Source organism: Gopherus evgoodei, chromosome 7 (genome assembly GCF_007399415.2).
Source record: "Gopherus evgoodei ecotype Sinaloan lineage chromosome 7, rGopEvg1_v1.p, whole genome shotgun sequence".
NCBI lineage: Eukaryota > Metazoa > Chordata > Testudines > Testudinidae > Gopherus > Gopherus evgoodei.
In genome coordinates, this window is record NC_044328.1 from 36,796,553 (window position 1) to 36,812,126 (window position 15,574).

The 15,574-nt window shown below is 45.2% G+C and overlaps 1 protein-coding gene across 1 annotated transcript in view; it reads right to left on the reverse strand.

The window, feature by feature from the left end:
- Positions 1–6,983: 6,983 nt before the first annotated feature.
- The window catches only part of A1CF (APOBEC1 complementation factor), a 51,762-nt gene continuing 43,171 nt past the window's right edge, over positions 6,984–15,574 (reverse strand). The window contains 1 exon segment of the mRNA XM_030568901.1: positions 6,984–7,332. Within this exon segment, the coding sequence (XP_030424761.1) occupies positions 6,984–7,332 (349 nt within the window).

The following is a 15,574-nucleotide window of genomic DNA, read 5'->3' on the forward strand; positions in this document are numbered from 1 at the left end:
TGGGATAGGGTAGGCGTGCCTATGCAAATACACTCTCTGAAATTCTTTCCACCAGATGTCAGTGTAGAGCTTATCCAGACTCTGCTTACATCTGCATTAATGATCTGGATGGTGGGATAGATTGTACCCTCAGCAAGTTTGCTGATGACACTAAGCTGGGGGAGAGGTTGATATGCTGGAAGGTAGGGATAGGGTCCAGAGTAACCTAGACAAATTGGAGGATTGGTCCAAAAGAAATCTGATGAAGTTCAACAAGGACTAGTGCAGAGTCCTGCACTTAGGATGGAAGAATCCCATGCACTGCTATAGGTTGGGGACTGGCTGAACAGTAGTTCTGCAGAAAAAGACTAGGGGATACAGTGGATGAGAAGCTGCATATGAGTCAACAGTGTGCCCTTGTTGCCAAGAAGGCTAAGGACATATTGGGCTGCATTAGTAGGAACATTGCCAGCAGATTGAGGGAAGTGATTATTCCCCTCTATTTGGCACTGGTGAAGCCACATCTGGAGTATTGCATCCAGTTTTGGGCCCCCCACTACAGAAAGGATGTGAATAAATTGGAAAGAGTCCAGTGGAGGACAACAAAAATGATTAGGGGGCTGGGACGCATGACTTATGAGGAGAGGCTGAGGGAACTGGGCTTATTTAGTCTGCAGAAGAGAAGATTGATAGCAGCCTTCAACTACCTGAAGAGGAGTTCCAAAGAGAATGGAGCTAGGCTGTTCTTAGTGGTGGCAGATGACAGAACAAGGAACAATGGTCTTAAGTTGCAGTGGGGGATGTCTACGTTGGATACTAGGAGGGTGGTGAAGCACTGGAATTGGTTACCTGGGGAGGTGGTGCAACCTCCATCCTTAGAGGATTTTAAGGCCCAGCTTGACAAAGCCCTGGATGGAATGATTTAGTTGGGGTTGCTTCTGGTCTGAGCAGGGAGTTGGACTAGATGACCTCCTGAGGTTTCTTCCAACCCTAATCTTCTATGATTCTATGATCTCAGTTCTCTCAGTTCTCATGTGGCAAAAGGACTGCATGGTGGATGACAGTTTATGCATGAAAAATCATGTCCCTGTGAATAGCAGATAGCGAATCAATTATAACCCCTACTAAGTCTCAATAATGAATGCAGATTTTTAATAGATCTGAGTTTTGCCTTGGAAGTCATGGTTCCTGTTTTCTTGTGTTGGGGTGCCCTCTGGTGTTTATTGTTTGAACTGCTGGCTCTCTGTTGTCTCCTGGGGTTTGCCTAGCAACAGTGCCTTTTTTTTTCTTCCTCTAGCTAATCTTTTAAATGTAAAATAAACCAGAAAAACCACTTTATTTGCATGTGTGTTGTGCTAGGTACTTGACTCTCAATCGGAGTGCTATAGTTTAACAAAAGACCCTTTGTCAACCTTAATAGTTCCTTGCTTAATATGCAAGCCAAACTGCAACGAGAGAACAGAAAAAAAAATTCTCTCTGGCTCCTTTTAAAACCAAACCCTTTCTCTCTGCTTAAAAGCCCTAGCAGAGAAAAAGAAAATAATATTCTACTGGCTTCTGGATTCTTATCTTTCCACACCGCTGCCACTCATGTCATAACTTTCCTACTCAGATCTGAACCTTAGAGTTCAGAGCATGAGAAGCTACCATGAAACCTCCAAACTTAATTACCAGCTTGGATCTGATATCGCTGCCACCAGCCAGAAAATTCCAGTGTCTGGCTCACTCTGGTCTCCCCAAAACCTTCCCTGGGGGACCCCAAGACTCAAATGCCCTGAGTCTCACCACAAAGGGAAATAACCCACTTCCCTTCCTCTTCTTTACCTCCTCCCAGATTTCCCCGCCCTTGGTACTCTAGGATATTCCCTGCTTCAAGTCCTTGAAACACAAGTACTGAGAGATCAAATCTCTCTCTCCCCTCACCCAGAGAGTATGCAAAGTCAGGCTTAGTAAATCTAACACAAAGAGATTTTCCCCCTCCCTTCGTTCTTTAGCCTTCACCAGTGAAAAAACTCAAACAGGTCTTAAAAAGAAAGAAAAAGACATAAAAATGGTCTCTGTATCAAGGTGACAATATACAAGGTCAATTGCTTAAAAGAAAAAATGAACAAACAGCCTTATCCAAAAAGAATACAATTTAAAACATTCCAGCAACTACACACATGTAAATACAAAAAAAACAATATAAACCTATTACCTACTATCCTTGTACTTACAACTTGGAAACAGAAGATTAGAAAGCCTGGAGATAGAGAGATCACTCTCAGAGCCGAGAGGGCCACCGAACCAAGACAAAGAACACCCACCCAAAAACTTTCCTCCCTTGACATTTTAAAAATCTTGTTTTCTGATTGGTCCTCTGGTGTTTGGTTCCCTTTGTTAACCCTTTACAGGTAAAAGAACATTAACCCTTAGCTATCTGTTTATGACACGCCCCCCAAATCACAGACAGTGGGAAACATCACTGGCGGTGATATTTTTCCTAGAACTTTTGAAGAAACAGATGAATACAACACATACACCTTTACATATACTACTAAGTATGTAAACTACAAGACTTTTACATATGAAGGACAATTTTTTAACCAGTGTATTCTGGGAAACTCTCATGGGAGAGTGCATCAGCTACTTTGTTAGAAGCCCCTGAAATGTGCTGAATTTCAAAATCAAAATGTTGGAGAGCTAAACTCCAATGAAGAAGTTTCTTGTTGTTCCCCTTGGCAGTATGAAGCCACTTTAGTGCAGCATGGTCAGTTTGTAGTTTGAACCGCCGTCCCCAAACATATGGGCGTAGCTTTTCCAGGGCGTACACAATGGCATAGCATTCCTTTTCACTGACTGACCAGTGACTTTCCCTCTGAGACAGTTTCTTGCTGAGAAACACGACAGGATGGAAATTGTGATCCATTGCTTCCTGCATGAGAACTGCTCCTATACCATGCTCAGATGCATCGGTGGTTACTAGGAATGGTTTGTCAAAGTCTGGGGCCCTTAGCACCAGGTCAGACATAAGCATCGCCTTAAGTTGGGTAAAGGCCTTCTGACACTCCTTAGTCCACTTAACTGTATTTGGCTGGGTCTTTTTGGTCAGGTCGGTCAGTGGGGCAGCGATTTGGCTGTAGTGTGGTACAAATCGCCTGTAATACCCAACCAAGCCTAAGAAGGATTGGACCTGTTTCTTTGACTTTGGGACAGGCCACTTTTGGATAACATCCACCTTGGCCTGTAGGGGGTTTATGGTTCCTCGACCCACCTGGTGTCCCAGGTAAGTCAATCTGTTTTGGCCTATTTGACACTTTTTGGCCTTAACAGTTAGTCCGGCCTGCCTGATGAGCTCAAAGACCGTTTCCAGGTGTAGCAGGTGTTCGGGCCAGGAGTCTGAAAAAATGGCCACATCATCGAGGTAGGCAACTGCATATTCTCCCAATCCTGCTAGTAGACCATCTACCAGCCTCTGCAAGGTGGTGGGTGCATTTCGCAGCCCGAAAGGAAGGACATTAAATTCATACACCCCCGCATGGGTGACAAATGCTGACCTTTCCTTGGCAGGTTCATCTAGCGGTACTTGCCAGTACCCCTTGGTTAAGTCTATTGTAGAGATGAACTGGGCACGTCCCAACTTCTCCAATAGCTCATCGGTGCGTGGCATTGGATAGTTGTCCGGACGAGTTACTGCATTTAGCTTATGGTAGTCAATGCAAAAGCGTATTTCTCCATCTGGTTTGGGTACCAGAACCACTGGAGATGCCCATGCGCTGGTAGATGAGCGGATTATACCCATCTGTAGCATGTTCTGGATCTCCCGTTCTATAGCAGCTTGGGCATGAAGAGACACCCGGTAGGGTGGGGTTCTAATTGGGTGAGCATTACCTATGTCAATGGAGTGGTATGCCCGTTCAGTCTGTCCTGGGGTGGCTGAGAACAATGAGGCAAAGCTAGTGCACAGCTCCTTGATTTGTTGCCGCTGCAGACGTTCCAGGGTTGTGGAGAGGTTCACCTCTTCCACGCCACCGTCTTTTTTCCCTTCATAGTAGATACCTTCAGGCCACTCAGCATCATCTCCCTGGACTGTAAACTGACAAACCTATAAGTCTCTGGAATAGGAAGGCTTGAGAGAATTAACATGGTACACTCTGGGTTTTAGAGAGGAATTGGGAAATGCTATGAGGTAGTTAACAGCTCCCAGGCGCTCTTGGACCGTGAATGGCCCTTCCCATGATGCTTCCATCTTATGGGCCTGTTGGGCCTTCAAGACCATAACCTGGTCTCCTACCTTGAAGGAACGTTCTCTGGTATGTTTGTCATACTAGGCCTTTTGCTCTTCCTGAGCATTTTTTAGGTTTTCTTTAGCAAGCGCTAAAGAGTGTCGGAGGGTGCTCTATAGGTTGCTTACAAAGTCCAGAATGTTAGTTCCTGGAGAAGGCGTAAACCCCTCCCATTGCTGCTTCACCAACTGTAATGGCCCCTTAACCTCGTGGCCATACACAAGTTCAAATGGTGAAAACCCTAAACTGGGATGTGATACAGCCCTGTAGGCAAAAAGCAACTGCTGCAACACTAGGTCCCAATTATTGGAGTGTTCATTGACGAATTTACGTATCATGGCCCCCAAAGTTCCACTAAACCTTTCCACCAGGCCATTGGTTTGATGGTGGTACGGGGTGGCAAACAAGTGATTCACCCCATGAGTTTCCCACAGTTCTTTCATGGTCCCTGCCAGGAAATTAGATCCTGAATCTGTAAGGATGTCGGAGGGCCAACCTACCCTGGCAAAAGTATCAGTTAGGGCCTGGCACACAGCTTTAGCCCTGGTGTTGCCTAGAGCTACTGCTTCCGGCCATTGGGTAGCAAAGTCCATGAAAGTCAGTACGTACTGCTTTCCTCTGGATGTCTTCTTTGGGAAAGGACCCAGAATATCCACAGCTACTCACTGAAATGGGACCTCAATTATGGGGAGTGGCTGGAGAGGGGCCTTGACCTGGTCTTGGGGCTTTCCCACCCTTTGGCATACCTCACAAGACCGGACATACTTGGCAACGTCCTTGCCCATCCCCTCCTAGTGGAAGGACTTCCCCAACCGGTCTTTGGTTCTGTTCACCCCAGCATGGCCACTGGGATGATCATGGGCTAAGCTTAAGAGCTTTTCCCGGTACTTTGTTGGAACCACCAACTGTTTTTGCGGATGCCAGTCTTCCTGGTGTCCACCAGAAAGAGTCTCCTTGTATAAAAGTCCTTGTTCTACAACAAATCGGGATCGATTAGAAGAGCTGAGAGGCGGTGAGGTGCTCCGTGCTGACGCCCAAGCTTTCTGAAGGCTGTCATCTGCTTCCTGCTCAGTCTGGAACTCTCCCTCTGGAAGCGATGTAGGTGATGGGGTTGTTTCCATTGCTGGTGAACCGCTCTCCAGTGGTGCACCTGGGGGTATTTCAGGCTCTGGCTGAGCCTCTTTGGTATGGTTGTCTGTTGCTTCTGCCAGTTCTGGCTCCCTGGTGCTTTCTGGCGGTGAGGTTGAAGATGTGGTTGCGATTGCTGGCGCTGGTGCTGGTTTTGGGAGCTGTTCCAGTTCCGGGCCTGGGACTGGAGGTGCTGTGGCTGTTTCCGTTGTTGGCAGGGAATCCTGGTCCACTACCTCTGTCTGGGTCTCTGGTAGCACAGATGGGTTTCCTGTGGAAGGCTCAGGAACAGGAATGGGTCTGGAAGCTTGCCTGGTTTGGCTACGTGTAACCATTCCCACTCTCTTGGCCCACTTCACCTGGTTGGCCAAATCTTCCCCCATTAGCATGGGGATGGAATGATTGTCATAGACTGCAAAAGTCCACCTTCCTGACCAGCCTTTGTACTGGACAGGCAGTTCAGCTGTAGGCAAGTCTACAGCTTGTGACATGAAGGGGTAAATTGTCACTTGGGCCTCTGGGTTGATGAATTTGGGATCCACGAAGGATTGGTGGATAGCTGACACTTGTGCCCCCGTGTCTCTCCACGTAGTAACCTTCTTTCCACCCACTCTCAAATTTTCCCTTCGCTCCAAGGGTATTTGAGAGGCATCTGGGCCTGGGGATCTTTTGGGTGATGGTGGTGTAATGACTTGCACCCGGTTGGGGTTCTTTGGCCAGTTGGCCTTTATATGTCCCAGTTCATTACACTTAAAGCATCTTCCAGCTGACTGGTCACTGGGTCGAGGTGAGTTACTGGAGACTGGTGAGGTGGAAGAATAGGGTGTCTGTGGCTTTCCTTGGGTTGTAGGAGGGGTCTTGGGTTGCCCTTGGTTGTAGGGTTTATTGTCGGTGTGCCCCCTGGGGTATTCATTCCCCTTGACAGTAGCTTTCTTGCTTTCTGCCACTTTGACTGACATAACTATGCCAACAAAAAATTGTCGTGTAGCCTTTACCTTACTTGGTTCTAAAATCCAGTTTAGCACAGTAACTTCAATAGAACATTGGCTCTGAGATATAAAAATTTTATTAAAATAAATGTTTGAAATGAAATATGCACAGGTTGAGAGGGAAGGTACTGTACATCTGGGGTCAGGCTTGGGTTATGGGGGGTTACAGATATGTTTGCAAGGATGGAAAAAAATACATACATATCGCATAACCGGCATAGACCCAGATTGGGGTGCAAGAGTTTTTAAAGTGTCAGTGAATAAGTAGGCTCGGGTTCGCCACTCATGGAATGAATAAGGAATCCAAGTCAGTATCGGTGGAGCGGATAGGTACATGGGTGGGGTGTGTCCCTTGGTCGCTCAGGGAAGGAAGTGGGTTATTTCCCTGGTCGGCTGTCTCAATTACTCAGTGTGGTATTGGCAGTGTCCGGTGATGTGTTCGATATAAATGTCTCTGGACCACCTGATGGCGTCGGACACCATAAGCTGTCTCATGAGCCGGGCGTAGAGTTGACCGACCCCACATGCTCTCAGGACCGGCTCGTTGTGGGGGTCCCATGAGCCCAGGGCTCCCACGATCAGGGCGTGTACCTGGACTTCATAGCTCTGGGCTCTCAGGGTCTCAGCCAGCGGGGCATACTTCGACTCCTCCTGTGCTCGGGCCTCGTGGAAGGCAGGTGACCGGTTTTCGAAAGGCACCGTGACGGCTACCAGGAGGACCTTCTTCTTTTTTGTATCCGTCACGACGATGTCGGGTCGCAGTCAGCTGTCTGTCCCGGGGATGGTGGAGTCGACGGTGATCTTCCCCAGGGAAGGTGGGATGACTTTCACTAGTCGGTTCTGGATGGCATTGTGGCGGTGCCGCCAGGCTATGGAGTGCTGCTTGCATCCACACAGGACGTGCGGCAGGGTCTTGTTCACGTAGCCGCACTTCCTGCAGCGCTTGTTCTGGCTGCCGTGGCGGATGACTCCTTTGAGGGGAACGCAGTTGAGTCGGGCCCTGTGGATGAACCGCCAGTCTGCGAACCTGGTGAAGCTGCCCCCGGGGAGGAAGTGGTTACTGGCATCCCACTTGCTGGACACCTCAAACACCTTGCACTGGTCCAGCTTCCGCTTGAGGTTCTCGGCGTAGTGGTAGCGGATGGCGTCTTTCAGGGACCTTTCTAGTATGGCTCTGGCAGTCAGGGTGGCGATGGTGTGGTCCGGGGTCTTTATGCGTGGCACCAGTATTCCCAGCTCCCGGCTTTCCTCGCACCACTTCCATCAGCTGCCGATCCTCTTCCCCAGGCGTCTTGAGGTGTTGCGGGCGCAGGTCCAGAGAGAGGATAGGTCTCTCCCCTCTCTCCCGAACTCAGCCTCCAGGGACTATTGTGGGAATTATTATGGGAACTATTCAAAACACTGAACTGTCACTAATTTTACCAGCCAGTGGGTGACAGTATTGTTCTACACAAAACAAGGCAGTCACTAAATAAATTGATGTATGTAAAATTCAATGAGAATGGTTAGCTAATGTGTCAGATCTTCAGATTTAGAACTAATCGTTTATATATGCTTCTATCTTTCCCTAGAGTTGACTTGAAGAAGAACTCCATGTAAGCTTGAAAACTTGTCTTCCTCACCAACAGAAATTGGTCCAGAAAAAGATATTCCCTCACTCATCTTATCTTTCTAATACCCTGGGACCAATACAGCTACAACACTGCATCTAAAATTTCTGTCCTTTAAAAACATGCATTTGTGTTAGCAATCTAGAGTTCTACTTTTCGTTATAGGACATGAAATAAAATTAATCATGGGATTAATCACACTTTTAATAATAAAATACCATTTATTTAAATATTTTGGATGTTTTCTACATTTTCAAATATATTGATTTCAATTGCAACATAGAATACAATGTGTCGGGGCGGCTCTAGACATTTCGCCGCCCCAAGCATGGCATCATGTCGTGGGGGGCGCTCTGCCACTCGTCGGTCCCGCGGCTCCGGTGGACCTCCCGCAGGCATGCCTGCGGAGGGTCCACTGGTCCCGTGGCTTTGGTGGAGCCACAGGACCAGCGGACCCTCCACAGGCGTGCTGCCCAAGGCACCCTGCCTGCTGCCCTCCCCATGACCGGCAGAGCACCCTCCACGGCATGCCTCCCCAAGCATGCGCTTGGCATGCTGGGGCCTGGAGCTGCCCCTGCAATGTGTACAGTGCTCATTTTATATTGATTTTTTAGTACAAATATTTGTACTGTAAAAAACCCCCCAAAAAATAGTATTTTTCAGTTCACTTCATACAAATACTGTAGTGCAATCTCTTCATCATGAAAGCTGAACTTCCAAATGTAGAATTATGTACAAAAAGATAACTGTTTACTTTTGAATGCAATGTACAACTTTAGAGCCTAGAAGTCCGTTCAGTTCTAATTCAGCCAGTCAAGTTGGTTAGAATTTGTAGGAGAGAATGCTGCCTGCTTCTTGTTTACAATGTCACCTGAAAGTGAGAACAGACATTCGCATGGCACTGTTGTAGCCGGCATCGCAAGATATTTACAGGCCAGATGCACTAACGATTCATATGTCCCTTCATGCTTCAACCACCATTGCAGAGGACATGCGTCCATGCTGATGATGGATTCTGCTCGATAACAATGCAAAGCAGACCAGACCTACGCATGTTCATTTTCATCATCTGAGTCAGATGCCACCAGCAGAAGGTTGATTTTTCTTTTTTGGTGGTTCAGGTTCTTTAGTTTCATATCTGAGTGTTGCTCTTTTAAGACTTCTGAAAGCATGCTCCACACCTCATCTCTCTCAGATTTTGGATGGCACTTCAGATTCTTAAATCTTCTGTTGAATGCTGTAGCTATTTTAGAAATCTCACATTGGTACCTTCTCTGTGTTTTGTCAAAACGGCAGTGAAAGTGTTCTTAAAATGAACATGTTCTGTGTCATCATCCAAGACTTCTGTAACATAAAATATATGGCAAAAAGTGGGAAAAACAGAACAGGAGACATAATTCTCCCCCAACAAGTTCAGTCACAAATTTAATTAATGCATTCTTTTTTTTAACAAGCATCATCTGCATAGAAGCATGTCCTCTGGAATGGTGGTTGAACCATGAAGGGGCATACGAATGTTTACTATATCTGGAACATAAATGCCTTGCAATGCCAGCTACAAAAGTGCCATGTGACTGCCTGTTCTCACTGTTAGATGACATTGTAAATAAGAAGCAGGCAGCACTATCTCTCTTAAATGTAAACAAACTTAGTAATTGGATGAACAAGAAGTAGGACCAAATGGACTTGTAATCTCTAAAGTTTTACATATTTTTGGTTCTGAGTGTAGTTATGTAACAAAATAAATCTACATTTATAAGTTGCACTTTCACGATAAAGAGATTGCACTACAGTACTTGTATGAGGTGAATTGAAAAATGCTATTTCTTTTATCATTTTTACAGTGCAAATATTTGTAATAAAAGTAATAATATCAAGTGAGCACTGTACACTTTATATTGTGTGTGGTAATAGAAATCAATATATTTGAAAATGTAGAAAAACATCCAAAAATATTGAATAAATTTCCATTGGTATTCCATTGTTTAGTAGTGTGATTAATCGTGATTTTTTTAATCGCGGTTACATTTTTGAGTTAATCACGTGAGTTAACTGTGATTAATTGACCAATTCCTATACTGCTGCTCTGCCGAATTAAGGACATGTCTGTGATCCATTGCAATGTGCTCTGATCCTCTGATTATTATTTCATGTCTGACAGCTTACATGCATAATTTACATCTGAGTTAATGCAAGCTAAATGTATACATGCCTGTTTGTGGAGATAAGCATTTACTGCAGTCATGAGGGGCTAATGGCGTGAAGCCCCACCAAACACATTACCGCTTTAGTTTTCTTAAACTGCCTCTCTCCCCCCACCGCAGCTTTCTGCTAGATGCCTTCTCTCCCAGGGCAGTCTCTGCCAGGGGCAGAAGTGGTGGAGAGGGAATAGATGAAGGGGCTGGTACAATGGGGGCTGTTTTAGCTCTTGGAGTGCAGTGTACAAAGGGAGGAAATGTCTAGAGAGCTGAGTGCAGTTGCAGCACCATGAGGTGAAGTCCAGTAATAAAGGGAGTAGTGATTTTCATCAGTCTGGACAAAATCCACATTTCCCCCCTAAAAGCTCCTCCCTCCACTGAAAGAACCCATTATTCCTCTAGTAGAAATGGAAGAAATCTCTGCTGTGGATCTGACGGTTGTTGTCTCGAACTGTGAGGATGAAAAAAAAAATAGATATATGTATGCAAGTCAGTGTGAGTACAAAAAAGCAATTGGAGTGGATTTTTGTTTTTTCTGAAAATCAGACCCTTCATGAACATCATGTCCACAGTATTCTAGAGAGGCTCCATCAACATCATCTTTATGCAAAGCCAGAAAAGTGCAAGTTTGACCAGGATGCTATTTAATTCCTTGCGTATGTTGTCTCCCCCCAGATTACTGACCATAGACATGTTGCTGCCATCTCTGACTGGGTTGCACCCAAGGATATCCCTGGGGTAAAGCAATTTCTAGGGTTCACCAATTTTTACTGGCAATTTATTAAAGTGTTTTCTAGCTTAATTTACCCCTATGATTGCCCTTCTGTGCAATAGAACTCAGATAATCTGGTCCCGAGGGGCAAAAGCTGCTTTCAGTCAACTAAAAGACGTTCACCATGGTGCCTGATCCATCTAGATGCCACAAAACCATTTACAGTAGAGGCTGACACATCCAACTTTGTGCTAGGGCTGGTCTTGTCCCAACCAGTGGGCCCTTGTGATCACAGTACCTATGAGCTTTCTACTCCTGTAAACTAACTCAGGAAAAGAAAAACTATGAAATGTGGATCCAAGAACTGTTAGCCATCCAAGCAGCATTTGAAGAATAGTGTCATTTACTGACAGGTACTCCTTCCAGATTCTGATAGATCACAAAAACCTGGAATACCTCTGGACAGAGAGACATATTCATCAACATCAGAGCCACTGGTCCCTCTTCTTTGCCTGGTTCAGTTTTTGTGGTCACCTATTGCCTGGGGGTCAGAAATGGACAGGCTGATGCCCTGCCCTGAAATGATGAATACCACGAGCCTGATAGGAAAAACTCCCTCCATGATAAACAAGCTGTCCAACTTTGTTTCTGAGATGGTAGAGAACAACCTGATGTCTTCCATCTATTCCGTTACCCCATCTCCTTTGCCACCTGAACCTGCCAGACCACGGGTGACGTTGGTACTGTTGCTGAGTTCAGGCTACAAGATGGCATTCTATTACAAGGATTGTATCTATGTCCCAGACAGATAGTCCTGGCTTCAAGTCTTGAAGCTCTGTCATTATACCCCTCTTGCTGGCCACTTCAGTTATTTCAAAACTTGTAACTTGGTCTCAAGGACCTTCTTGTGGCCAGGCCTGCATATCTCTGTCAAGCAATGTATAAAATCTACAATGTCTTCACCAAATGCCCATGCTCAAGACCTCTTGGTCTTCTCCAGCCCCTGTCCACTCACCTCAGCCATGGCCCACTTGTCCATGGACTTTATTGTGGAGCTGCCACTCTCTCAGGAGCATACAATGATTTTTATTGATGGTGGACCTTTTTACCAAAATGGTACCCAGGGCCCCACAATCCTACCACTCCAAAGACTGCCTGTCTTTTCCTGGGAACACTTTTTCATTACCACTGATTGCCAACTGCCATAATGTGAGACAGAGGCTAGCACTTCATCTCCCATTTCTGGCAAGGAGTTTCTAAGTCTTCTGGGCACATAAACCCAACTCTTGTCTGTTTGTCACCCATACAGTAATAGGAAAACAGAGGGGATTAACCAGGTCCTCGAGCAATATCTTCTCTGTTTGGTGAATTACCACCAAGTTGACTGGGTTTCCTTGCTGACAATACTGGTCATGTGAAGTTAGAGAACAATTTATATGCTGGGACCTGCTGGGGGTGAGGCCTCGTGGCCCCGTGAATAGGGGAAGGAAATTCGTCAATGCCATTCCAGCTTTGTAGGCACAATTACTCCACTGAAACTGTCTTCGCAGTGCTATACAATAGTATTCTATAGTTGAGGAAGAGATTTTAGTAGGTTGTCTGACTTATTTTCAATGTCTTAGTGAAATAGCAAATTTATATTCCCTGCCTAACATCTGCCTAGCTCCAAATATGGGATCTCACAGGCAAGGTTTGTTTTCGCTTCACTACCTCAGATATGTCACAGATACTCTCAGGAAAGCTCTGACAGCACCAGAGGGTGAGGACAGTGCCAACATAGTCCCAATCTTTGGCCCCTTCTGTCCAATGAACTGATGTATGAGTGGCCATCTTCAGGTTTTCCAGGTCTTCAATCTTCTCTCTGAAGGTTTCAATTCTCCATGTTTGTTCTATTTCAGAGCACTAATATGATTTTCAGCTGCATCTTACTGTCCAACATGAACATATTGCTTTAATTTAGGGAAGTAGTATTTCTCTGGCCTTCTTTGGGTTTTTGAATTTTAGCCATTGGTATTCATAAAGAAAATCTGACTTGCTTAATGTGTCATCTAGTCAGGTGAGAAAACAAAGTGAATGGCAGTTTCTGAGAGCTCTAAGGAAACTTTTGAAGAAGAATAAACCTGAGTTCTGTGTTGCCATGATTTTAAAACAAAATGAGAGCAGGAAATGAGTGGAGTTAAATGAGGTACAATAATAGAACTGGCAGAACAAATTCTTCTTGATGGAGTAAAGCTCAGAATACAGCTGACCTCCTTAAAATTCTTCAAAAATTGCTTCTGGGTATTTAAGCTATTCTTCAGTTCTTCCTAGGCTGTTATTTTTTTTCTGATTAAGTATCTGCCCAGCTTTGGGACCCTTCCTAGTGAACATTATGTAATATAAATAGTTAGCAGCAGAATGTTGAAACCTCTCTAATCATTAGGATTCAGTACTTCCATAAATAATGATACTGAAGAATGCAGGAACAAAGCAAATTATAATGCTACCTATTCTAGCACTGGGAGCTCTGGACACTACTGCCCAATTCAATGGAACAGGCAGAATTCAGAATTAATGTAAAGCAGAAAAATACGTAAATATACACATTCAGGTATTTTAAGGAATAATTTTCACTTCTCTATTCTGAGACAAGCTCAATAGAAACTACATTATAACTTCTGCTCACACAAGTCCGAGAACTTGCAATTCTAGCAGGTTACTAATAATGGCATCATTGCTGACTGTCACCTCCACTGCCCCAAAATGAACTCGCTGACATGATATGATGGCTAAAGGTTTTGGCCAAAATTTTGTTTTGAAAACTTGATTGAACTGAATTTATCTACTGCAAGAGTTAACTGGCTACCCACTCACCCTGCCCTTCCAGTCAACTAATTCAGATTTTGCCCAGAAAGATAGGCCATATCCTCCCACGCAACTATGAGATGGTCTCCTCCAAACTGCTCATTTCACCATGTCTTTTCCTCTTGAAAGGAACTGGGGCTTCCCGAGGGGAGTGGTGTCCAACGAATACCCCAGCATCTAAACTAACTGGTGATGGGGTCTTTTACTCCTGACCCCTCACCATCTGCCTGAGGTCTTGTAACACCACCTTCTGGCTGACCACCCACTTCTTACTTTGAATACTCTTACCTCACCTCACATGTGCTCTATGAAGCCCTGCACCTTTCAGGGACCCATGTTTGAATGTATGTCAGGAACAAATCCATTTCCCCTGTTAAACACTCAACTGACCTTCTGTCAGCCTGTGGGCTCTGCAGTTGAATGGAGATTTAAACTGTGGTCATGCCTTAGACACAAATCATAATCTTATATCCTTATCTGCCCTGAGCTACACTTCCTTGTTCAGGTGTCCTGACTGGCCTCTCGTTCTTGTACCTACCTCCATATTACACGATACATCAATTAAGGTGTTACATAATACATCAGTTAGAGTGTTTCTTAATAGAAGGTTAGTGCATGGGAAAATGCTGCTGTGCAGTTGTCCAATATAGTGGCATTTTTCTGACATTTTGCTTTCTTCTTGTCCTTGTTGGTAGTGATACCAGTGCTGTCTGATTGCACTTTGCAGAACAAGCAGGAAAAAATATCCATGTGATGCACATATATTTCTTTGTCTCCTTCAACAAGTATAACCTACAGAAGTCTCTTATCCAGCAAAAGGCTGCCTCTTGTCAATGTCTCATAATTTCATTTACTTCTCTGCTAGCACTTTTTGTTGGTGCCTTATTCCCTGAAAGAGCCGGGTCTAAGCTAATAGTGATTGAGCTGAGACCAGTCATGCCTGTGTCTATCATGGGGGAACTAGACAACCCAGCAAATACCCTATTCTCTTGGGAGTCTGAGGGGAAATTCACTGCACAAGCCAGACACTTTGAGAGTTGGTTGTTATACCCAACAGAAATCACTGCCTGTGCCAAGGTTAAGCATGCTGCATCAAAATGCATTTACAGCGTGGTGGTATCTTTATACACTGCTTCCATTTGTCAGCACAGTAAATGACATTTGGGATCATTTTACTCAAGATAGTCACTGCATTAGCAGGAGAAATGAAAATTACACAAAACCTGAACTTTTGTAAACATACATTTTCAATAAACAGCAGCTTTTCAGATGTTAGTGAACACATTTGTGTTCTATGGGCCAAATTGTGTGCTGATATAAATCAATGCAGCTCAGGGCTGGCGCTTCCATTTAGGCGACCTAGGCGGTCTCTTAGGGCACCAGGATTTGGGAGGGCGGCAATTCGGTAGCGGGGGGTCCTTCTGCGCTCTGGGTCGGTGGCGGCAATTCTGCGGCGGGTCTTTCACTCGCTCCGGGACCCGCCGCCGAAGTGCCCCGAAGACTGGGAGTGTGGAATGACCCCCCTGCCACAGAATTGCCAAGAGCGCAGCAGGACCCCTGCCTAGGGCGCCAAAAATCCTGGGGCCGCTCCTGATGCAGCTCCACTGACTTTAATGAGGACTCACCCATTTATACCATCAGGAATTTGGTCTGATAACTATTGCCACAAATCCAATTTCAATTGGCATCTGCAATAGCAGTCCCAGAGAAGGTTTGTCTTGGTGCCTGCACACCCTTTTTTTCTTTTTTTAAATTTACTTGAGTGGTTATTCAACATTTGGTACACTGGAATGTTCCAGGCGGGAGAAGAAATTGATGGAGTCTGTTATTTTCTTTGATGCAATCTTGT